Source organism: Oncorhynchus kisutch, linkage group LG13 (assembly GCF_002021735.2).
Source record: "Oncorhynchus kisutch isolate 150728-3 linkage group LG13, Okis_V2, whole genome shotgun sequence".
In the NCBI taxonomy this organism is placed as follows: domain Eukaryota; kingdom Metazoa; phylum Chordata; class Actinopteri; order Salmoniformes; family Salmonidae; genus Oncorhynchus; species Oncorhynchus kisutch.
Window position 1 is genome coordinate 24234658 of NC_034186.2, and position 24850 is coordinate 24259507.

Genomic DNA, 24850 nt, shown 5'->3' on the forward strand with positions numbered 1-24850 from the left:
ATTTCTTGTTAACAAACTATAATTTTGGCAAGTTGGTTAGAACATTACTTTGTGCATGACACAAGTCATTTGTCCAACAATCGTTTTTCAAACAGATTATTTAACTTAATATTTAATTCACTGTATCACAATTCCAGTGGGTGAGAAGTTTACATAAACTAAGTTGACTATGCCTTTAAACAGCTTGGAAAATTCCAGAAAATTATGTCATGGCTTTAGAAGCTTCTGATAGGCTAATTGACATAATTTGAGTCAATTGGAGGTGTACATGTGGATGTATTTCAAGGCCTACCTTCAAAATTAGTGCCTCTTTGCTTGACATCATGGGAAAATCTAAAGAAATCAGCCAAGACTTCAGATAAAAAATTGTAGACCCACACAAGTCTGGTTCATCCTTGGGAGCAATTTCCAAACACCTGAAGGTGCAATGTTCATCTGTACAAACAATAGTATGCAAGTATACACACCATGGGACCACGCAGCCCTATAACGCTCAGGAAGGAGATGCGTTCTGTCTCCTAGAGATGAATGTGCTTTGTTGAGAAAAGTGGCAAATCAATCCCAGAACAACAGCAAAGGACCTTGTGAAGATGCTGGAGGAAACTGATCTATATCCACAGTAAAATAAGTCCTACATCGACACAACCTGAAAGGCCGCTCAGCAAGGAAGAAGCCACTGCTCCAAAACCGTCATAAAAAAGCCAGATTACAGTTTGCAACTGCACATGGGGACAGAGGATATTTCTCCAAAATGTACAGTCTGATGAAACAAAAATAGAACTGTTTGGCCATAATGACCATTGTTATGTTTGGAGGAAAAAGGGTGAAGTACACCATCCCAACCGTGAAGAACAGGTGGCAGCATCATGTTGTGGGGGTGCTTTGCTGCAGGAAGGACTGGTGCACTTCACAAAATAGATGGCTTCATGAGGGAAAAAAATTATGTGGATGTATTGAAGCAACATCTCAAGACATCAGTCAGACATAAGTTAAAGCTTGGTCGCAAATGATGGGTCTTCTAAATGGACAATGACCCCAAGCATACTTCCATTTTGTGGCAAAATGGCTTAAGGACAACAAAGTCAAGGTATTGGAGTGGCCATCACAAAGCCCTGACCTCAATCCCATAGAACAATTGTGGGCAGAGCGTGTGCGAGCAAGGAAGCCTATAAACCTGACTCAGTTACACCTGTTCTGTCAGGAGGAATGGGCCAAAATTCACCCAACTTATTGTGGGAAGCTTGTGGAAGGCTACCTGAAACGTTTGACCCAAGTCAAACAATTTAAAGGCAATGCTACCAAAAACTAATTGAGTGTTTGTAAACTTCTGACCCACTGGGAATGTGATGAAAGAAATAAAAGCTGAAATAAATCATTATCTCTACTATTATTCTGACATTTCACATTCTTAAATTAAGGTGGTGATCCTGACTGACCTAAAACAGGGAATTTTTACTAGGATTAAGTGTGAGGAATTGTGAAACTGAATTTAAATGTATTTGGCTAAAGTGTATTTGAACTTCCAACTTCAACTGTATATTTTTGTTCAGTTTAAAATTCATACACTACTGGAAGCTATCTCTCTCTCACACACACACACACACATACACACACACACACTCTGTCTCTCTCTGCCTGGTTGCGTAAGCTACATGAGGATTATCCTGAACTGGGTGGCAATAGAGTTGTACATCCTCTGGTTCTTGTAAGAACATCACCTCAACACTAAGTCGTTGATTGAGAGAGACCCCCCTAAAACTACGTTTCAGCCTGTTACAGTTCATTAGAGACGGTCATTATTGAGCCATCTATATTACTTTATTTTTTTAAATTATTATTTAACCTTTATTTAACTAGGCAAGTCAGTTAAGAACAAATTCTTTTACTTTTTCTTTCTTTCTTTCTTTCTCTCTCTCTCTCTGTCTCTCTCAGACACATTTAGTCTTTCTGTGCTCTGTGTTATTATTCAGGCTGCGTTCCCCATCAGCACAGAGCAGCGTTTTTGTAGCGTGTCTCACAGGACTTCAGAAGTCACGTCTTGGACAAATGTGACACCTTCCTTCTCCCAAGACCTTTCGGACTAAACTCAGTTTAGCTTTCACACTTTGATCAGTACAGCATGTCTTCTCCTCAGAGTCCCGTACCTCAGCACCCATATCGCATGCTGTGTCCTGGCGGTGCTTGAGGTGTCGTACTGCGGTATATTACCCTGACCGCAGCGTTAGACTGACTGGATTTACACATGAACTCTGAGGGTGATGGCCTGCACTAATGTAGGCTAGATCACTGCCAATTTGTCGCTGTGGAGTGATGATGGAATCTGATGTTAACCCTCTTTACTGTCCAGGGGTGGAATGGGGAAGAGGGGAGAGGATAAGAAGAGCTAGGGGGAGAGAGGAGAGTGAAGGGGGCGAAGGGGAGTGTACAGTAAGGGGAAGAGGGGAGGGTGTGGGGTTGAAGAGTGGCTCCATCTTGTGTCTGTATGGTTTAGAGGCTTCTTATTAGACACAAATTCCTTCAGCTGTTTTCCCCATTCCATCACCATTAACTGTTTGTCTTTACAGTTATTACATCAACGTTTATTGGTTGCGTACACAGATATTTTGCAGGTGTTGTGGCAGTGAAATGCTTATGTTTCCAACAGTGCAGCAATATCTAGCAATACAATAACAATACACACATAATCCTAAACTAAAAAAAAAATAATGACAATATCCGAACGATCATGTCAGAGTCCAGACAATAAATACTGTATATGAACAGAAAAGGTGTGTACAGAAACAGTAGTTATCTAGGATGAGTCATGAATAGAATACAGTATATACATATAAGGTAGTTAAAACGGTATGTAAACATTATTAAAGTGACTGGTAGCCGGCTAGTGACTGTGTCTAAGGTTCGGGGCAGGGTACTGGGCGGAGGCCGACTAGTGATGTCTGTTTAACAGTCTGATGGCCTGGAGATAAATCAAAAATCGAATCAACTTTTATTTGTCATGTGCAGAATACTTACTTTCCTTTAACCAACAAGGCAGTTCAAGAAATAGTTTATTTACTAAATAAACTAAAGTAAGGAGGGGGGCTGAGCATGCACCCCTGTGGGGCCCCCGCGTTGAGGATCAGTGTGGCAGAGGTGTTGTTGCCTACCTTCATCGGGAGTTTAGGACCCAGTTGCACAGGGAAGGGTTCAGACCCAGGAGCCTGAGCTTAGTGATAAGCTTGGAGGGCACTATGGTGTTGAAGGCTGAGCTGTAGTCGATGAACAGCATTGTCACGTAGGTATTTGTCTCATATTTGTGAGAAAGGGCAGTGTGCAGTGCAATTGCGATTGCGTTGTCCGTCGAGCTGTTGGGACGGTATGCAAATTGTAGTCGGTATAGGGTGTCTGATAAAGTGGAGGTGATATGATCCTTAGCACTCTTGAATGTCTTACGTCTGCCACGGAGATCAGGAGCACACAGTCCATGTGAGCGACGGGGGCCTATGCTGCCAGCTCTGTGTTGTTTTCCTCAAAATGGGCGAAAAGGTGTTTAAGTTGTTTGGGAGCAAGGCGTCAGTGTCCACGACATGGCTGGCTTTCCCTTTATAACTCTTGATTGTCTGGAGTCCCTACCACATGTGTCTCGTGTCTGAGCCATTGAATTGCGACTCCACTTTTGCCTCTGATTTGTCATAACTGGTCTGTTTGTACATGTTCATGTTCCCAGTCACCTTGCCGTGGTTATATGCGTTGGTTTTGCGCGAATGCTGCCATCATTTCACGGTTTTTGGTTTGGATAAGTTCTAATTGTCACAGTAGCGTTACCTTGGTTAGAGTTTTTGTAGCTATGGTACATGTATGAATAAATCAGAATCATGTCATCTTGTTATATTGAAAGACAGAATCAGAGAGCTTCAGACTCTCTAGCTACAGCCTCATCAAATCAAATGTATTTATATAGCCCTTCTTATATCAGCTGATATCTCAAAGTGCTGTACAGAACCCCAGCCTAAAACCCCAAACAGCAAATAATGCAGGTGTAGAAGCACGGTGGCTAGGAAAAACTCCATAGAAACGCTATGAGGGGTAGCCAGTCCTCTTCTGGCTGTGCCGGGTGGAGATTATAATAGAACATGGCCAAGATGTACAAATGTTCATAAATAACCAGCATTTTCAAATAATAATAATCACAGGCAGAACAGTTGAAACTGGAGCAGCAGCACGGCCAGGTGGACTGGGGACAGCAAGGAGTCATCATGCCAGGTAGTCCTGAGGCATGGCCCTAGGGCTGAGGTCCTCCGAGAGAGAGAAAGAAAGAGAGAATTAGAGAGAGCATACCCAAATTCACACAGGACGCCGGATAAAACAGGAGAAGTACTCCAGATATAACAAACTGACCCTAGCCCCTCGACACATAAACTACTGCAGCATACATACTGGAGGCTGAGACAGGAGGGGTCAGGAGACACTGTGGCCCCATCCGATGACAGGGCCAAACAGGAAGGATATAACCCCACCCACTTTGCCAAAGCACAGCCCCCACACCACTAGAGGGATATCTTCAACCACCAACTTACCATCCTGAGACAAGGCTGAGTATAGCCCACAAAGATCTCCGCCACGGCACAACCCAAGGGGGGGCGCCAACCCAGACAGGAAGATCACGTCAGTGACTCAACCCACTCAGGTGACGCACCCCTCCTAGGGATGGCATGGAAGAGCACCAGTAAGCCAGTGACTCAGCCCCTGTAATAGGGTTAGAGGCAGAGAATCCCAGTGGAGAGAGGGGAACCGGCCAGGCAGAGACATTAAGGGCGGTTTGTTGCTCCAGAGCCTTTCCGTTCACCTTCACACTCCTGGGCCAGACTACACTCAATCATATGACCCACTGAAGAGATGAGTCTTCAGTAAAGACTTAAAGGTTGAGACCGAGTCTGCGTCTCTCACATGGGTAGGCAGACCATTCCATAAAAATTGAGCTCTATAGGAGAAAGCCCTGCCTCCAGCTGTTTGCTTAGAAATTCTAGGGCAAATTAGGAGGCCTGCGTCTTGTGACCGTAGTGTATGTGTAGGTATGTACAGCAGGACCAAATCAGAGAGATAGGTAGGAGCAAGCCCATGTAATGCTTTGTAGGTTAGCAGCAAAACCTTGAAATCAGCCCTTGCCTTAACAGGAAGCCAGTGTAGGGAGGCTAGCACTGGAGTAATATGATCCATTTTTTGGGTTCTAGTCAGTGCTAAATACGGATGCTAGAATCCTAACTGAAGTTTATTTAGTGCTTTATTCGGGAAAGTAGAGCATTGCAGTAGTCTAACCTAGAAGTAACAAAAGCATGGATTCATTTTTCTGCATCATTTTTGGACAGAAAGTTTCTGATTTCTGCAATGTTACGTAGATGGAAAAAAGCTGTCCTTGAAACAGTCTTGATATGTTTGTCAAAAGAGAGATCAGGGTCCAGAGTAACGCCTAGGTCCTTCACAGTTTTATTTGAGACGACTGTACAACCATCAAGATTAATTGTCAGATTCAACAGAAGATCTCTTTGTTTCTTGGGACCTAGAACAAGCATCTCTGTTTTGTCCGAGTTTAAAAGTAGGAAGTTTGCAGCCATCCACTTCCTTATGTCTGAAACACAGGCTTCTAGCGAGGACAATTTTGGGGCTTCACCATGTTTCATTGAAATGTACAGCATGACTCATGACTCAATTCATGCTCCATTTTCCTTGAAGTGAGAAATGAATGCAGTGCTTTAGAGACATGGGCTGTATGCCAAGCCAGAAATAGCCATTTGTATTCATAATGGTCCTTGAAGTCAGAAAACCACAGCAGAAGTGTTCCTATAGAAAATCCTATAGAAAATCCTACACAAAGTTTTAAGTAGAAGCGCTCGCTCAATGTCAAGTTAGAAATACCACAGTAGCACTCATTGTCAACCATTCACAAATCGATGAGCCTTTTTCTTTGCTGAGTCTTCATTGCTTCTCTTGTCAGGATATATGCTAGCGGCATACCACCCTGCATCCCACTGCAGGCTTGCCCCTGGAGCTAAGCAGGATTGGGTGTGGCTGGTCCCTGGATGGGAGACCAGATGCTGCTGGAAGTGGTGTTGGAGGGCCAGTAGGAGGCACTCTTTCTTCTGGTCTAAAAAAAGATCCCACTTCCCCAGCATTGATTGGGGACATTGCCCTGTGTAGGGTGCTGTCTTTTGGATCGGATCGGATGGGATGTCACTCAAGATCCCATGGCACTAATTGTAAGAGTAGGGGTGTTAACCCCGGTGTCCTGGCTAAATTTACAATCTGGCCCTCATACCATCATTGCCACCTAATCATTCCCAGCTTCCAATTGGCGCATTCCTCTCCTCCGTAACTGTTCCCCAGGTTGTTGCTGTTAATGAGAATCTGTTCTCGGTCAACTTATGTGGTGAAATATACAGCACATCCAATTTGGTCTGTGACTATTTTGGATGACGGTTATTGGTCAGCCAAATGACCTCAGTCACCATTATAATAGTTTGAATAGCAATTATTTTGTACAACATTTTTTAAAGACTCACATTTTCTGACTGCATGTGCTGCTGCTGCAGGGATGCCTATGCAACCAAAGACTTTTTTGCTAGAACACCTTGCTTGTTTTAACAAGAAGCAACATAGTTTCATCACATGGTATAGAGTCCATGTTACAGCGCAAACGCTCTTAACCGCGATCCACACAAACACAATTTTTCTTTATCCTTAATTGGCAGTTACACGATTATACGGTAATTGTGCCAGCCCTACAGCCAATGCAACTCTGCTTCCCCTTGGAATGAAGCTTTATAAAAGAGGTTGAATCTCAGCTCTGGCTAGTAATACCCTGTAGACTAATGCACATGCATGTCCCTTGATATTGAAGGAATCACTCAGCTACTGCTCTGGCCATCACCAGTGTCTCTCCACTTGTTTCTGAGAAGACATGATTAATCCCCAGGGTTGTCTGTGTCCTGAGCCTGGTGTTGAAACCTGGGATAGAGAAGAAATAGGGTATCTTCTTCTCTGGTTTAAATGATTTAGTGACTAATGCCACTGCAGGCTGCTCCTTTAATGGAAACTGTCTTTCTTCTTCTTTTGGTCTAATCCTGCTACAGACCATACATGGCATTAAGTTTGCATGAGCTTGAGCTTGGAGTCTGGCAGTCCACGTCTTGTACTTCATGTTATGGGTTTTGGTGAGACAGACACACTGACACTCTCAATAGCATGAAGTCGTTTATGTAAATGCATATCTCAGGAGTGTTGGTACTCTCTCTCTCAGGTGTATGCACATACTGTAGTGTGTGTGTGTGTGTGTGTGTGTGTGTGTGTGTGTGTGTGTGTGTGTGTGTGTGTTCTCTCTCTCCCAAATGTGTCCTTATCTCAGACGTACAGTATGTGTGTGTTCTCTCCCTCTAGGTGCACCTGTTGAAGGACCAACTGAGTGCGGAGGCTACAGCCAGACTGGAGGCCCAGGCCAGAGTGCACCAGCTGCTGCTCCAGAACAAGGACCTGCTGCAGCACATCTCCCTACTGGTCAAACAGATCCAGGAGCTGGAGGTCAAAATGTCAGGACCCTGCTCTAGTGAGTACACTCATGGATGCATTACCACACACACACACACACACACACACACACACACACACACACACACACACACACACACACACACACACACACACACACACACACAGAAGCATGGAGACAGTCTTGGGGCTCTATATTAGCAAACCTAACGCAATGGTTAATCTAAGCACAGGCAGTAGGGCTATAAGTGCAGGGGTGTGTCAGAAATATTTTTGCTATTTTCCCTATCACAATTATCGGCGCACTTGCTGGCGTTGGTGACTCTCTCCTCCCATTTCTCTCTCATCACAGACCATTTCACACCTCTTTAAGCTCTCTGGCCAAGCATAGACTCCAACAGACCAACCAGCATGTTATCATGTAACCTGTTACTTTATACCACCCCTTTCTCAGCTGCATCAATATACATCATTTATCATGTTACACCTCAAAGGACCAACCTGCTCTACACCTCAGCCAACTCAGCCCTCTCCTCTCCTCCTGAGCTCACACTCCGCACCTCACCTCCTCCTAATATAGTGTTTGACACCGTTTCTCAATCCCTACCATGCCCCAGTCCAGCCTGGTCTCGTAGACTGGACGTAACATAATAAACGTACATCTGGGACACTCAAATTAGTATGATACTGTATAATGCGTTTGGTATGGTTACATAAGACAAAAGTAAGACGGTTGGTCGGAGTGGGTGGATGGGTGGGAAAATGAATACATACCATATGAATCTTAAAAACGCGGATGGATGGGCCAATGACACGAACGTCTAGCAACACATAGGTTGCAAGATCGAATATCATCACGTACAACTTTAGCATTTGAGCAAATTAGCAACTTTTCAATTACTTACTACTTTTTGCTACTGTCTAACTACTTAGCATGTTAGCTAACACTTTGGCCTAACCCTAACCTTAACCCTTTTAGCTAACCCTAACTGTAACCCTTTAACCTAACTCCTAAACTTAACCCTAACCTAAACCCTAACCCCTAGCCTAGCTAACATTAGCCAGCTAGCTATCGTTAGCCACCTAGCCACTTACCTAGAATTCGTAACATATCATACATTTTAGAAAATCATAACACATTGTACGTTTGCAAATTCATAATAAAAAATATGAATTGTAATTCATAATATATCAGACGAAATGGGTAATGGTCATCCACAAATGAATACATACCATATGAAACATAACATATAACACAGATGTGTGGGTGTATAACACGAACGTGTAGCAACCCACAGGTTCGCGATTTCGAATCTTATCATGGACAACTTTAGCATTTTAGCTAATTAGCAACTTTTCAACTACATACCACTTTTTTCTACTTTGCAACTACTTAGCATGTTAGCTAACCCCTTTTCCTAACCTTAACCTTTTTAGCTAACCCTTCCCCTAACTCTAACCTTAACTCTTTAACCTAACTCCTAGACTTAACCCTAACCTAAACCCTTACCCTTAGCTTAGCTAACTTTAGCCACATAACTAGAATTCGTAACATATCATACTTTTTGAAAATTCGAACATTAGCAATTTCTTAACATATAATACGATGTGAAATGCATAACATATCATAGGAAATGGGTGATGGACATTACAAAGTAATAGATACCATACTAAATGTAACATATCATACTAAATGGATTGCTCGGTTTTACATACAGAATAATACTAAATGCTCTGAGACCAGGTTGCCCAATCTGCTCATACATCCAGGAGTAGATGAGAATGAGGCTCCTGTTAGCATTAGCCATGTAAAACAGATGAATGTAAGCTCAATGTGTAGAAGGATGCTTATCTTGATGACATTTTTATTTTCTCTTTCCCTCCTTCACTCCTTCAGTGGGTTCCCAGGATAGTCTGTTGGAGATCACTTTCCGTTCCACCGTCCCCCCAGTTTTGTGTGACCCTACGACCCCGCGACCCCAGGACCATGTCAACCTCACCCTGCCAGCGCTGGGCATCAACATGGGCATGGGCCAGGATGGGACGGCCGCCCCACTCTCCTCCTCCTCCCTGCCCCTAGGCAACCACCTAGGTAGGGATCAGTGTCTCCTCAAGCTAGAATGTTTCCGCTTCCTGCCCGGACCCCCAACACCTGAACCTCGTCCTCCTACTCCTCCGCAGCGGAGGGGTCAGAATGGGGTCAAAGGTCAGGACAGGTCAGGTTTGGTGATGTCATCAACCCGCGACGAGGTGCTTGGCAGTCTGGAGCTGTTGAGGTTCCGGGAGTCTGGCATTGCGTCTGAGTATGAGTCCAACACTGACGATAGTGATGATAGTGATGAGAGGGATGAGAGACATGAGAGAGAAGAGAGGGAGGAGAGAGAGGAGAGGGATATCATATACAGCTGGGGGTCTGATGAGGAGACCCTCCGTCTACTAAATGTGCTTAACAGACAGGGACCACCAGACTGCCTGGGGGATGAGATAGCAGTGTAGCACGACAACACACACACATTCACACATGCACGCACTCATAAACACACACCAGCACATACCACCCTGCTCGACCCAGATTGACACACACACACCCCACCAGGTGAAAACATCTGAACAGCCATTATAACCTGACCACCACTGCTCCTCTCCCTCTGCTCACAGACATTTTTGTCAGAATTATCGGAACAGATTCCTATACTGCACTTCTGTGTGTGTATCCCAGTCTACAGGTTATGACTCAAACTGTCTGTCTACACAGTGTGCAGTGTGCAGGCCCTAAAACATGGGTGTCAAAGTCATTCCATGGAGGGCCGAGTGTGTACTGGTTTATTATTTCCTTTCTATTTGTGTTCAATTTAGACCTAGACAACCAGGTGATGGGAGTTCCTAACTAATCAGTGACCTTATTGATCAATCAATTACAAGGGAGGAGCGAACACCTTCAGACACTCGGCCCTCCATGGAACGAGTTTGACACGTGTCCTAGTGTACAGGACTGTTGGTGTCTGTTACAGAGGGAGCCTCTTCTCCCTCTCCACAATTCGTAAGCAAATACTATTTTTAGTAAGATTATGATGATATCTGTATCTGAACATGACATTTTCTACATGGTCATTGTGATGCTCTATAATATGTATTATGTTGGTTGAGGACGTATTATTCCAGCTCTTTTTGTTTCTGAATAACCCATTTTTTGGAATCATATGTGGACTGTTCCCCTTTAAGACCTTGTGCACAAATTTATGTAAACCTTGGATTATTCAGACCTCTAGGAATGTAATTCATTTATAGCAATTTGTGTCGTATCAGTGACTAGAACGCCCGCCAGAAACTGTTCCCCTTTAAGATCTTGTGCACTAACAGTGACTAAGAGCACCTGCCAAATGTTCCTCCTATTAAACCCTATTCACAGCATGGTCATAGGACAACAGTGTGTGTGGGTAGTATAGAGGTTACAGAAGTAATCATATACAGTAAAAGGCCCAAAGCAGGTCAAGTCAGTTTACATCAGTCAGTTATCCTCAGCTCATCTCTTGCATCAGATTCAGTAGAGTAGAGAGCAGAGATTTGAAGTTTACAGTTATTTAAAATAATTCAACCTTTGATCAAACTTTGATCTCTGAAGTCTCTGTTCTCCTGTATGTATAACCCACCTGACCCAGAGTGCGGTGTGTGTGTGTGTGCGTGCGTGTGTGTGTGTGTGCGTTCATGTGTGTGGGAATAGTTATACCACCTCCAATCAACCCCTTTTGTGATCTCCTTGAGTGGATTAGCGAGGAAGGTTTCTAGGTTGTACTCATCCAGTAGTTAGTTGGTGAAGCATGGTGATGGTCTCAGAAGGCCTCCAGGTCTAGAGGCAAGGGTCCAGCTGTTCACCTTCCTCAATCTCTAGTGTCCTCAGTCACCCACACAACAGCCTCTGGCCTCTCCCTCACCTCTCTTCCTCTCTCCTCTCCAGTCACCCACACACAACCCTCTGGGATAAACACTCCCCATGTATACTATTTTTATCCTCCTCCTTTCCTCTCTTCCTCTCCTCTTATCCACACCAGCTCCTATCTTCTCCTTTCCTTTCCTCTCTGCTCATCTCCTTTCCTCATCTCCTGTCTCCTATCCTCTCATCTCCTTTCCTCTCCCCTCATCTCTTCTCCTCTCCAATCTCCTCTCCTGCTGAAGGACGTGTTGATGATTAATAGGAACGTTTGGCTCCAGACCTGAATCAATGATCCCCAGTCTTGAACCTAGTCACACCCCAACACGTAATCTACCAATAAAGACTCATCACTCACCCTGACTAACACACAAAGGCACACACAGACCACACACATCACTGGAGTTGATAATGATTATTTGTTTAATATTTAGACAGATGCTCTTCTAAAGTTGTACATACACTGTGTAAAATGCCACACACACTCACACGCCCTATCAAACACACACACACACACACACAGCTCTGCCACTGTGGAAAGTCTTGCAAAGTCAGTCGGTTAGAAAAGTTTGTGTGACTCTTAATATATTGACAGTTCTGCTGACTACCTACCCCTCTGACATTTGATGGTTTCTCCTAGTGACAGCAGAGATAACAGGGTCCTGGGAAATGCCACATGATGCTGCAGGGGTGGTGGCAGATCCCAGAGGTCACAGTGACACCGAGCGGACTTTGAAATGTTCAGACCTGTCTCTCTGTCCATGCGCACCCAGCCAACATAACAGTACCACAGTCATCAACGTCACTGTCATTGTCACACCCAGTGGCTTAGTGGCAATGTTAATTAAAGCCACACTCCCAGATTCACAGCTCTGTGGTTAATGGAGTGTGGATCACCCAGGGAGAATGGGAAAGCTGCTGTGGAATTGACCAGACAGCGCACACACGCATGCACATAGACCCACATAGACACTCACACACACACAGCTGTGCAGTTTTATTGGCAGGCGGGTGGGGTGTCCATCCCATCTGTCCTAACTGTGTGTAGGATTTTAGAGACACTAACTTGTTATTTCTGGAATGATGAAAGAGATTCCATCTTAATTAAATTCAAAGGGACTTTATTAGCATGGAAAACAAATGTTTACATTGCCACTCTCTCTCACACACACACACACACTATGTGGCAGCATTGAAGACCTTCCAGAGAAGCGTAGCAGAGGTAACAGGCTGAGGCTGTCACTGCAGCCTCAAAAGAAACAAGAACCCACGCGGAGAGAAAGATGAGGGAGTGAGAGAGAGACAGAGAAGGAGAGACAGGAGAGGGATGGAGAGAAAGATGAGACTAACAGGATTTTGTTCTTCAGTTCTGATATTTTGCTGCTGTTGGTGTTTACTGTTTACAGAGGAGATGTTTACCATGTTCTTCTGAGCTCCCTGCGTCTTCTCACATCATAATTGAAATCTAGTGAAAATATCAGTGCATGCTTTATCCCAACCATTTTGTCTGCATATAAAGAGGTTATCTGGTGGGTCTGTTTGTGTGGGATTTGTTTTTATTTGTGCTTGTTAATGCACATGCGTGTGTGTGAGCCTAAGCATGAAAACAAAAAGCTATTCACCTCTATCTGTGGTGATAGGGTACATAAGCCGTCCTCCCTCGTCAGCTCAAAGACTAGGGTCTGAAAGCAGTGCAGCCTTTCATTGTTGGAAGGGGTTCGATTCCAGGCTGTATCTCAACCGGGCGTGATTCGGTGTCCCATAGGGTGGTGCACAATTGGCCCAGCGTCATCCGCGTTAGGGTTTGGCCAGGGTAGGCCGTCATTGTAATTAAGAATTTGTTCTTAACTGACTTGCCTAGTTAAATAAAGGTTAAGAAATGCTCCCTCCACAGATTTTCTATGGGATTAAGGTCTGGAGACTGGCTAGGCCACTCCAGGACCTTAATGTGCTTCTTCTTGAGCCACTCCTTTGTTGCCTTGGCCGTGTGTTTTGGGTCATTGTCATGCTGGAATACCCATCCGCGACCCATTTTCAATGCTCTGGCTGAGGGAAGGAGGTTCTCACCCAAGATTTGACGGTACATGGCCCCGTCCATCGTCCCTTTGATGCGGTGAAGTTGTCCTGTCCCCTTAGCAGAAAAACACCCCCAAAGCATAATGTTTCCACCTCCATGTTTGACGGTGGGGATGGTGTTATTGGGGTCATAGGCAGCATTCCTCCTCCTCCAAACACGGCGAGTTGAGTTGTTGCCAAAAGCTCCATTTTGGTCTCATCTGACTACAACACTTTCACCCAGTTGTCCTCTGAATCATTCAGATGTTCATTGGCAAACTTCAGATGGGCATGTATATGTGCTTTCTTGAGCACAGGGACCTTGCGGGTGCTGCAGGATTTCAGTCCTTCACGGCGTAGTGTGTAACCAATTGTTTTCTTGGTGACTATGGTCCAAGCTGCCTTGAGATCATTGACAAGATCCTCCCGTGTAGTTCTGGGCTGATTCCTCACCGTTCTCATGACCATTCCAGGCTGAGGGAGATTGACAGTTGTTTTGTATTTCTTCCATTTGCGAATAATCGCACCAACTGTTGTCACCTTCTCACCAAGCTGCTTGGCGATGGTCTTGTAGCCCATTCCAGCCTTGTGCAGGTCTACAATCTTGTCCCTGACATCCTTGGAGAGCTCTTTGGTCTTGGCCACGGTGGAGAGTTTGGAATCTGATTGATTGATTGCTTCTGTGGACAGGTGTCTTTTATACAGGTAACAAACTGAGATTAGGAGCACTGCCTTTACGAGTGTGCTCCTAATCTCAGCTCGTTACCTGTATAAAAGACACCTGGGAGCCAGAAATCTTTCTGATTGAGAGGGGGTCAAATACTTATTTCCCTCAATAAAATGCAAATCAATTTATAACATTTTTAACATGTGTTTTTCTGGATTGTTTGTTGTTATTCTGTGTTTCACTGTTCAAATAAACCTACCATTAAAATTATAGACTGATAATTTCTTTGTCAGTGGGCAAACGTAAAAAATCAGCAGGGGATCAAATACTTTTTTCCCTCACTGTATATGTATATGTATTGCCATGGGGTAGAGAGAAATGGTATAGATAATCTCATGCTATTCTACACATTTTGCAATAAAACTGAGATTATTATATATTTTTTCCTGTAGTTCTAAACATTTTTGTCTTGCTTATGACGTGTTTGAATGCTATCTGTGGAGGGGGGGCCCGACCTCCAGTGGGCTGCGGAGATTTGTGGAATATCAGTGGAGTTGCTGTAGCAGGGTTTCAGGAGAGTTTCTATGTTGAGAATGTTGCTGTAACAGGGTTCGAGGAGAGTTTCTATGTTGAGAGTGTTGCTGTAATAGGGTTCGAGGAGAGTTTCTTTGTTGAGAATGTTGCTGTAACAGGGTTCGAGGAGAGTTTCTTTGTTGAGAGTGTTGCTGTAACAGGGTTCGAGGAGAGTTTCTTTGTTGAGAGTGTTGCTGTAAGAGGGTTCGAGGAGAGTTTCTTTGTTGAGAGTGTTGCTGTAACAGGGTTCGAGGAGAGTTTCTTTGTTGAGAGTGTTGCTGTAACAGGGTTCGAGGAGAGTTTCTTTGTTGAGAGTGTTGCTGTAAGAGGGTTCGAGGAGAGTTTCTTTGTTGAGAGTGTTGCTGTAAGAGGGTTCGAGGAGAGTTTCTATGTTGAGAATGTTGCTGTAACAGGGTTCGAGGAGAGTTTCTATGTTGAGAGTGTTGCTGTAACAGGGTTCGAGGAGAGTTTCTATGTTGAGAATGTTGCTGTAACAGGGTTCGAGGAGAGTTTCTATGTTGAGAGTGTTGCTGTAACAGGGTTCGAGGAGAGTTTCTTTGTTGAGAGTGTTGCTGTAACAGGGTTCGAGGAGAGTTTCTTTGTTGAGAGTGTTGCTGTAAGAGGGTTCGAGGAGAGTTTCTTTGTTGAGAGTGTTGCTGTAAGAGGGTTCGAGGAGAGTTTCTTTGTTGAGAGTGTTGCTGTAAGAGGGTTCGAGGAGAGTTTCTTTGTTGAGAGTGTTGCTGTAACAGGATTCGAGGAGAGTTTCTTTGTTGAGTGTTGCTGTAACAGAGTTCGAGGAGAGTTTCTTTGTTGAGTGTTGCTGTAACAGAGTTCGAGGAGAGTTTCTTTGTTGAGAGTGTTGCTGTAACAGGGTTCGAGGAGAGTTTCTTTGTTGAGAGTGTTGCTGTAACAGGATTTGATATGTTCATTAATCTGGAGGTTAGAATATTAATTATTGTTCCTGAGGTTTTCTGCTGTTGTTTGGGTGCAGACATGTCCATAAATGGGGGGGGGGGGCGCGCTTGTCATGATCTGGGAACCACTGATTCTACTCGCTCCTGTCATCTCCAACACATTCTAGTTGATCTCTGCTAACACAACAGTATGTATTGGATGTTATTGGTGAACTTGTGAAGGACTCTATTGATCAGACCTTTGAGTTAACCTCAGTGTAATATTTAAAATGGCTGTGCAAGTGGGAATCAATGAGATGCAACACAACACACATACATCCAGACACACGGAGAGACAGCCTATGGACTGAGCTAAACAGACCATTGATGAAATGTTATGGCCGCTTAATTCTGAAAATGAAAGAGAGAATGGGGTAGAGAGACAGAGGCCGAGAGAGAGGGTTGGGGAGGGAGAAAGACGGGGAGAGGGGGGGTGTAACACACACAGTAACACACTGGCCCCTCATTGAGAAGCACTTTACTGTGGGGGGGAACTCATAATCCCATCGGCCGCTGTAGCTGTAGGTCTAACCTTATACCTCTGACTCCCTGTCCAAGCCACAAGAGACAGGAAGCAGGACAGTGTACAACTCAACGGGAGGTTACAGAATGAACAGACTTAAATTATTCATCCCCAACACCCACTAATTTCAATTATTCATATTAAAAAACGAGGGTGTGTGAATTATAGATGTTTGGCCTACAATAGCTGTGCTCTGGGTGTGCATAGTGTGTGGCTGGGCTACTGTACTGTGGGTCAGGGGAACAGGAAGTCTAGCTCTCTGGGTCATGTCTGGCTCCAAAGTTAGACATAACTTATCTAAAATAATTAGCCTGTTTTATTTGAAGTGCTTCATTTTCATCTCCGGTTAGTGCACAGTGCAGACACTACTTTACTTTGGAACAGTCAATTAAATTAATTAATCGCCACAAATGAGCGTGTTAAATTTAATTTACTACCCAGCATTCAGTCTCGTTCAGTGACTTAAAGGGACAGTTTGACATTTTGGCAAGAGTCAGATGAACTCATGAATACCATGTTTGTCTCTGCATGCAATTTGAAGGTAGTTTCTGGAGCCATTGGTTTACTAGTGTTAGTGCATGACTGGAAGTCTAGGGGAGCAGCTGCTAGCTACTCCTGTAGACAGCAGCTACACTACATGATCAAAAGTAACATTTCTGCATGGACTTGCTTCCATTCAACCACAACAGCATTAGTGAGGCCTGCCACTGATGTTGGGCGATTAGGCCTGGCTCACAGTCTGCGTTCCAATTCATCCTAAAGGTGTTTAATGGCTTTGAGGTTGGGGCTCTGTGCAGGCAAGTCAAGTTCTTCCACACGATCTTGACAAACCATTTCTATATGGACCTCGCTTTGTGCACGGGGTATTGTCATGCTGAAACAGGAAAGGGCCTTCCCAAACTGTTGGCACAAAGTTGTAAGCACGGAATCGTCCAGAATGTAATTGTATGCTGTAGCGTTAAGCTTTCCCTTCACTGGAACTAAGGGGCTTAGCCCGAACCATGAAAAACAGCTCCAGACCATTATTCCTCGTCCGACAAACTTTACGGTTGGCACTATGCATTGGGGCAGGTAGCGTTCTCCTGGCATCTGCCAAACCCAGATTAATCTGTCAGACTGCCAGATGGTGAAGCATGATTCATCACTCCAGAAAACACTTCAGAGTCCAATGGCGGCGAGGTTTACAGCACTCCAGCCGGCACTTGGAATTGCGCATGGTGATCTTAGGATTTTGTGCAGTTGCTCAGCCATGAAAACCCATTTCATGAAGCTCTCGACAAACAGTTATTGTGTTGACGTTGCTTCCAGTGGCAGTTTAGAACTCGGTAGTGAGTTTTGCAACTGAGGACAGACTCGGTGCTTCAGCACTCGGCGGTCCCGTTCTGTGAGCTTTTGTTGCCTACCACTTTGCGGCTGAGCCGTTGTTGCTCCTAGACGTTTCGACTTAATAATAAAAGCACTTACAGTTGAGCTGGGCAGCTCTAGCAGGGCAAAAATTTGACACACTGACTTGTTGGAAAGGTGGCATCCTATGACGGGGCCATGTTGAAAGTCATTGAGCTCTTCAGTAAGGTCATTCTACTAATAATGTTTGTTTATGGAGATCGCATGGTTGTGTGCTAGATTTTATACACCTGTCAGCAACAGGTGTGGCTGAAATAGCCAAATCCACAAATTTCAAGGGGTATCCACATACTTTTGTACATAGTGTACATTCAACTTTCTTCAAACTGCATGCAGAGATATAATCTGTCATCACACAGATGCTCTTTCTAACATGCTAAATAGCCACACGGCCACTTAAGACTAGTTGGTCTACTAGTCCCTAATGCTGTTTCTCTCACCACACACACACACACACACATTAAAGGGTCTTGTCGTGGTGCGCTTGGCTAGGTGTTATACGGTAAGTGTTGAGCGTTAGGTCTTGGCTAGGTTCTCTGCTCTCCCTTTGTCAGAACGCTGATACACTTAGCCCTGTGGTACGTTGTCTCCTACTCTCCTCCACTCAGCCCTGTGGTACGTTGTCTCCTACTCTCCTCCACTCAGCCCTGTGGTACGTTGTCTCCTACTCGCCTTCACTCAACCCTGTGGTACGTTGTCTCCTACTCTCCTTCACTCAGCCAGTGGTATGTTGTCTCCTACTCTCCTTCACTCAGCCCTGTGGTACGTTGTCTCCTACTCTCCTTCACTCAGCCCTGTGGTACGTTGTCTCCTACTCTCCTTCACTCAGCCCTGTGGTAGGTTGTCTCCTACTCTCCTTCACTCAGCCCTGTGGTACGTTGTCTCCTACTCTCCTTCACTCAGCCCTGTGGTACGCTGTCTCCTACTCTCCTTCACTCAGCCCTGTGGTATGTTGTCTCCTACTCTCCTTCACTCGGCCCTGTGGTACATTGTCTCCTACTCTCCTTCACTCAGCCCTGTAGTACGTTGTCTCCTACTCTCCTCCACTCAGCCCTGTGGTACGTTGTCTCCTACTCTCCTTCACTCAGCCCTGTGGTAGGTTGTCTCCTACTCTCCTTCACTCAGCCCTGTGGTACGTTGTCTCCTACTCTCCTCCACTCAGCCCTGTGGTAGGTTGTCTCCTACTCTCCTCTACTCATTCCTATGATTTTCAATGCCGATACCGAGGACCAAAAAAAGCCGATACTGATTAATTCCCGATTTTTATATATATATATATATATATTTGTAATAATGACAATTACAACAATACTGAATGAACAATGAACACTTTTATTTTAACTTAATATAATACATAAATAAAATCTATTTAGTCTCAAATAAATAATGAATCATGCTCAATTTGGTTTAAATAATGCAAAAACACAGTGTTGGAGAAGAAAGTAAAAGTGCAATATGTGCCATGTAAAAAATTTTACGTTTAAGTTCCTTGCTCAGAACATATGAAAGCTGGTGGTTCAATATTCCCAGTTCTTCAATATACCCCGTTAATAAGTTTTAGGTTGTAGTTATTATAGGAATCTGACGCATCAACTATTTCTATCTATACCATTTGTATTTCATATACCTTTGACTATTGGATGTTCTAACAGGCACTTTAGTATTGCCAGCCTAATCTCAGGAGTTGATAGGCTTGAAGTCATAAACAGCTCTGTGTTTCAAGCATTGCTAAGAGCTGCTGGCAAACGCAGTAAAGTTTGAATGAATGCTTACGAGCCTGTTGCTGCCTACCACCGCTCTGTCAGACTGCTCTATCAAATATCAAATCATAGACTTAATTATAATATAATAAACACAGAAATACGAGCATTTGGTCATTAGTATGGTCAAATACGGAAACTATCATTTCGAAAACAAAACGTTTTTTCTTTCAGTGAAATACGGAACCGTTCTGTATTTTATCGAACGAGTGGCAACCCTAAGTCTAAATATTTCTGTTACATTGCACATCCTTCAATGTTATGTCATAATTATGTAAAGTTCTGGCAAATTAGTTCGCAACGGCCCAAACTGTTGCATATACCCTGAGTCTGCTTACACTGAACGCAAGAGAAGTGACACCATTTCCCTACTTAATATTGCCTGCTAACATGAATTTCTTTTAACTAAATATGCAGATCCCAAAAAATATAATTCTGTGTATTGATTTTAAGAAAGACATTGATGTTTATGATTAGGGACATTCGTGCAACGATTGTACTTTTTTCGCGCTTTTGTTAAATCATCACCCATTTGGCGAAGTAGGCTGTGATTCGATGATAAATTAACAGGCACCGCATTGATTATATGCAATGCAGAACAAGCTAGTTAACCTAGTAATATCCCCAACCTTGCGTAGTTAACTATTGATTATGTGAAGATTGATTGTTTTTTATAAGATAAGTTTAATGGTAGCTAGCTACTTACCTTGGCTCCTTGCTGCACTCGCGTAATAGGTGATCAGCCTGTGATTGTCTCCTACTCTCCTCCTTTCTCAAACTGTGATAACATCTCTGTGAGGAAGGCTGCTGTTGTTTGACTAACAGCCCAAGTCTCACCGCTGTGTGTGTGTGTGTGTGTGTGTGTGTGTGTGTGTGTGTGTGTGTGTGTGTGTGTGTGTGTGTGTGTGTGTGTGTGTGTGTGTGTGTGTGTGTGTGTGTGTGTGTGTGTGTGTGTGTGTGTGTGTGTGTGTGTGTGTGTGTGTGTGTGTAGTCACTGTGACAGAAGTGGGTTACTCACAGCTGAGAACAAAGTCTAAAGTTTTTCTTCAGATGAAGAGTAAAGTTGAGTCCATAAAGAAACAGCAACCTATAAGACTGATATAAGGCTCTGACTGACTCTGTAGAAGTTGTTATCGTCATGGACATTCTCTCTAAGGGTATATGTTAGTAATACAGCCAATTATGTGACAGGAGATACAACTTTTAATAACACTTGAGATAAAACCTTAAATGATAAATAAACCAATTGGAACGTTACATTGCATTCCAGTATCTCCCAACAAGACTGGACCTTATGATTCTAAGTTCCAAAGTTGTGGCTAAACTTTGTTTCCTATTCCTGTGACTAAGGCTTCATTGGGCTGTGGGAGTATCTCAATAGTGTGACCTTTCTCCCTCTGTTCTGTTAACCTGGGTCTTTTTTCTCTGGTACAAAACGTTTCATTCCATCAGGTCCTTCGCTGGCCTGTTGTATAAAGAGAAACCCAGTATACTGTACTGTATATGTGTGGGAGTGAAAATGCACTTACCCTGCATCTCATTCTGTCCCTGACCTTGCTTTTGCTCAATAAACGTCTCCTTTCTTACTTTCTCTCTTTCCGTACTCCTCTACTTAAATTGCTGTGCCACACTGTACCGTACTATCATAACAGTTGATTGCCTTTCTAGAATTCTGTCTCTTTCATTTAATTGTCTTTTTTTCCATTTAATTATCTTTCTTTTATGTTTTCTGTACTTCATCCCTATATGTTTATTCTCCTCTTGTAACGATGTACGCTGAGAGTCGGGAAGCAAGTTCATGGAGTGAATACATTTCATAAATAAACAAACACAACAAGAAACACGAACAGCGCACCGACATGAAACAGGAACAGCGTACCAACATGAAACAGGAACAATGACGACTGGGGAAGAAACCAAAGGGAGTGACATATGAAGGGCAGGTAATCAAGGAGGTGAATGGAGTTCAGGTGATTGTAACGCTGGTGACAGGTGTGCGCCATAAAGAGCAGCCTGGTGACCTAGAGGCCGGAGAGGGAGCACACGTGACACCTCTGCACTTGAGCAGAAAATACAAAATGTATGTGTTAATTAAGAATTAACATGGCAACAATCCCTAAGGGTAGGCTGTAAAAAAAAAAATATATATATATATATATATATATATATATTCCCCCCATATTCACCCCAGTAGTACATACCTCTCAGGAGGGAGGGGGGTTGAGAGCGAGAGAGGGAAATAAGAGAGGGGGGGAACAAGAGAGAGAGAGAGGTAGAGACAGGACAGGGACACCAGTATGTATTATAGTACAGGGCCAGTCTCAGCCTCGGGTGTAGACAAACAAGCTCCAGCGTCTTAACACGGGGAGTTAATGTGTAATGGAGCCGACTATGTTTGTGCTATTCATTATCATGCCCGCCCATACTTAAAACACTATCCTCATTCTATCATTATGCAGCCTTCTGATAGGGATTGTAGCTAAGAAAAGTGTGGGAACTGCTTTTCTAGCATAAAGAGTGGCTGAGAGCTGTCACACAAACACACGCGCACAGACACACAGAGATAAACAGATTGATTTTCTGTTAAATATCATTTTTGCTGCCTCCCAGGTGGCACAGTTGTTAAGGGCGCTGTACTGCAGCGCCAGCTGTGCCATCAGAGACTCCGGGTTCGCGCCCAGGCTCTGTCGTAACTGGCCGCGACCTGGAGGTCCATGGGGCGACGCACAATTGGCCTAGCGTTTTCCGGGTTATGGAGGGCTTGGTCGGTAGGGATGTCCTTGTCTCATCGTGCACCAGCGACTCCTGTGGCGGGCCGGGCGCAGTGCGCGCTAACCAAGGTTGCCAGGTGCACGGTGTTTCCTCCGACACCGGCTGGCTTCTGGGTTGGATGCGCGCTGTGTTAAGAAGCAGTGCGGCTAGGTTGGGTTGTGTATCGGAGGACACATGACTTTCAACCTTCGTCTCTCCCGAGCCCGTACAGGAGTTGTAGCGATGAGACAAGATAGTAGCTACTACAACAATTGGACACCACGAAATTGGGGAGAAAAAGGGGTAAAAATATATATATATATATAATTTTTGCCGAAGTGATGCCAAAACGTTGGTAAATACCATTAAATTGCTGGGAGATTATATGTAGTGTGCAACTGTTTTATTGTGATAGTTTATAGTTTATTCGCCGTTAGTCAGCACCTCCACACAAACTATTTTCTGGGTGTGCGCCAGCTCATGTTTTTTTTTAATCAAATATAATTTTTCTAACAGCACTTCTCTTTAGTCAGGCTACAGAGCATCCATACCCCTGGCAAGCCTCTAACAGTGAAAAGAGATATCAGTGTTTGTCTGAATAACCACCTGGATGTCTGCTCTCCCTCTCTCTTCCTCCTTCAAACACCCTTCGTTCACTGCTGATTCATATTAGCTCCCTCTCCAAAGACACACTAATATATTCTAAGATCTCTGGAGCTGCCAGTGTCTTTGAAATCATCTGAATTGCAGCCGCAACACAAAGTGAAGTCAAGGGCACCTGTGATGTGCTGTCTCACTGCTCTCACTGTTTCTTTCCATATATCTGTCGAGAGATGAGATGTGGTGTTTAGAGTTACAATCCAACCCAGTGTTTAGCCGTAAAGTCCCTATTTGTCCCTATGATGAGCCCGTAAGGGCTCCGGAGCGATTGTCTGATCAGCGAGAAAGAATCAGGCAGTAAAATGTGTTCCATTGGAATGTGCTCAGTATTCTGAACTCTACATTTTCTCTAGCATATGTACTGGAGTTTATTAGAAAGCAATCTGCATAAGACCATCTGATAAATGATTTAACATAGAACATAAAATGTATTTATATAACACTTTGTACGCAATTTTTGGAACCCGCTTTACAAATCCACTTTTTATTCATTCTAAGCACTTGTTGTGTCTTACTAATGCCTTCTGAGAAATTATTTTCTCCACGAGGTAAGAAAATCTATTATTGTACTGTGGACTGACAACAACCCGCGTCTTTGTGCATTTACCCATCCTGTAATGCATTGTGGTCCCTTTTTCTGCTTCATTGTGATTGGTGGATGTGGATATGTGCATGTGTCATGCCCCTTGCTTGCATCCTGACTTGTTGATGGTTGTGTAACGTGTTGCATCCATATGGAGTGGTTGTAACACTGTGCCTTGTGGCACCCCATTTGCTCATTCTAATACTAAGCCATACTTAAACATGTTTTTGATTTTGCAACATTCTGTAATGTAGCATAAAAGATGCAGTAAATATTGGAATGTCAGGAGTGTTCTTTTGCTCCAGGTCATGAGATTTAATGTTGTCTATACATTCTATTTATATCTGTTCCATTTCATTGGTGCCTGTAATGTTCTATGTATCTGAAACCTTGCATTTAACTAAAAATGCCTCACTTTTATCTTACACAATCCCTCTCCCTCCCTCTCTCCCTCCAGTTGACCAGAGTATGTTTGAGAACTCCAACGCCTCCAGAGCTCCAGGCCAGGGGCTCCAGGCCTCCAGGTTGACCCAGGCCTCGGCCCGTCGCTCCCTGGTCACTGCTAACCCTGCCCTGGGTAGCAGCCCTGCCGAGGCCCCCTCCTCCACCACTGTCGCTGGAGGTCAGCAGAGGCTGAAGAACGCCCTGAACCTGGGAAAGGTGGTGGGGGCAAAGGTCAATGACCTGCTGCGGAGGAAGGAACCCAGTCTTCTAGGAGACATCGGGGTCACAGAGGTCAACAAGAACGTAGGAGCAGTCTGGAGCAATATGGAGGAGATGACCCTGGGGACTACTGCCAATAGGTAAGGAGGGATACACACATTACACATTACACACAGACACTTTTAGACACTGTGCTCTGGAGAATCACTCCAATATTGGTTTTATTCTGAGTCAAACTGTAGCTAGTTATTTCAAAAAGCAACTTTTCACTCCATATTAAAATCATAACCATGGAGTCTAAGATGTTTAAATGATTCATCAGAGTAAAAGGAGGGTTAGTTAGACTGAAGACAGAGATTAAACCATACACATACACACACACATGCAGCCTTGGGTCTCCCTCTGTCTAAAGAGGCAGAATGAGCTGTCTGTACATACTGTAGCTGATCATTGATCCGTCTGTCTCTTGACTGAACTCGCTGCCGAACTCACATCCTCATCATATAATTGGTAAAACCGTGATGTGTGTTTGGACACTGATGTGTTGAGAAATATGGATTGTGTGTGTGTGTGTGTGTGTGTGTGTGTGTGTGTGTGTGTGTGTGTGTGTGTGTGTGTGTGTGTGTGTGTGTGTGTGTGTGTGTGTGTGTGTGTGTGTGTGTGTGTGTGTGTGTGTGTCAGCGACAGTGAGTGGTAAGTCACGTACAGACAGACTAGTCATAAATGACTGGTATTCTTTGCAGCGACTTCTTATTACTATGGAAATGATCACCATGGCAATATGCTCATTTATGGGGGACAGATAGAGAAAT

The 24850-nt window shown here is 44.0% G+C and overlaps 1 protein-coding gene across 1 annotated transcript in view; it reads left to right on the forward strand.

The window, feature by feature from the left end:
* The window catches only part of LOC109902733 (carboxyl-terminal PDZ ligand of neuronal nitric oxide synthase protein), a 170227-nt gene that overhangs the window by 141507 nt on the left and 3870 nt on the right, over positions 1-24850 (forward strand). Inside the window, exons 9-11 of the mRNA XM_020499339.2 lie at positions 7411-7576; positions 9416-9610; positions 23833-24178. Of these exons, the coding sequence (XP_020354928.1) occupies positions 7411-7576; positions 9416-9610; positions 23833-24178 (707 nt within the window). The remainder of the gene's footprint in view (positions 1-7410; positions 7577-9415; positions 9611-23832; positions 24179-24850) is intronic.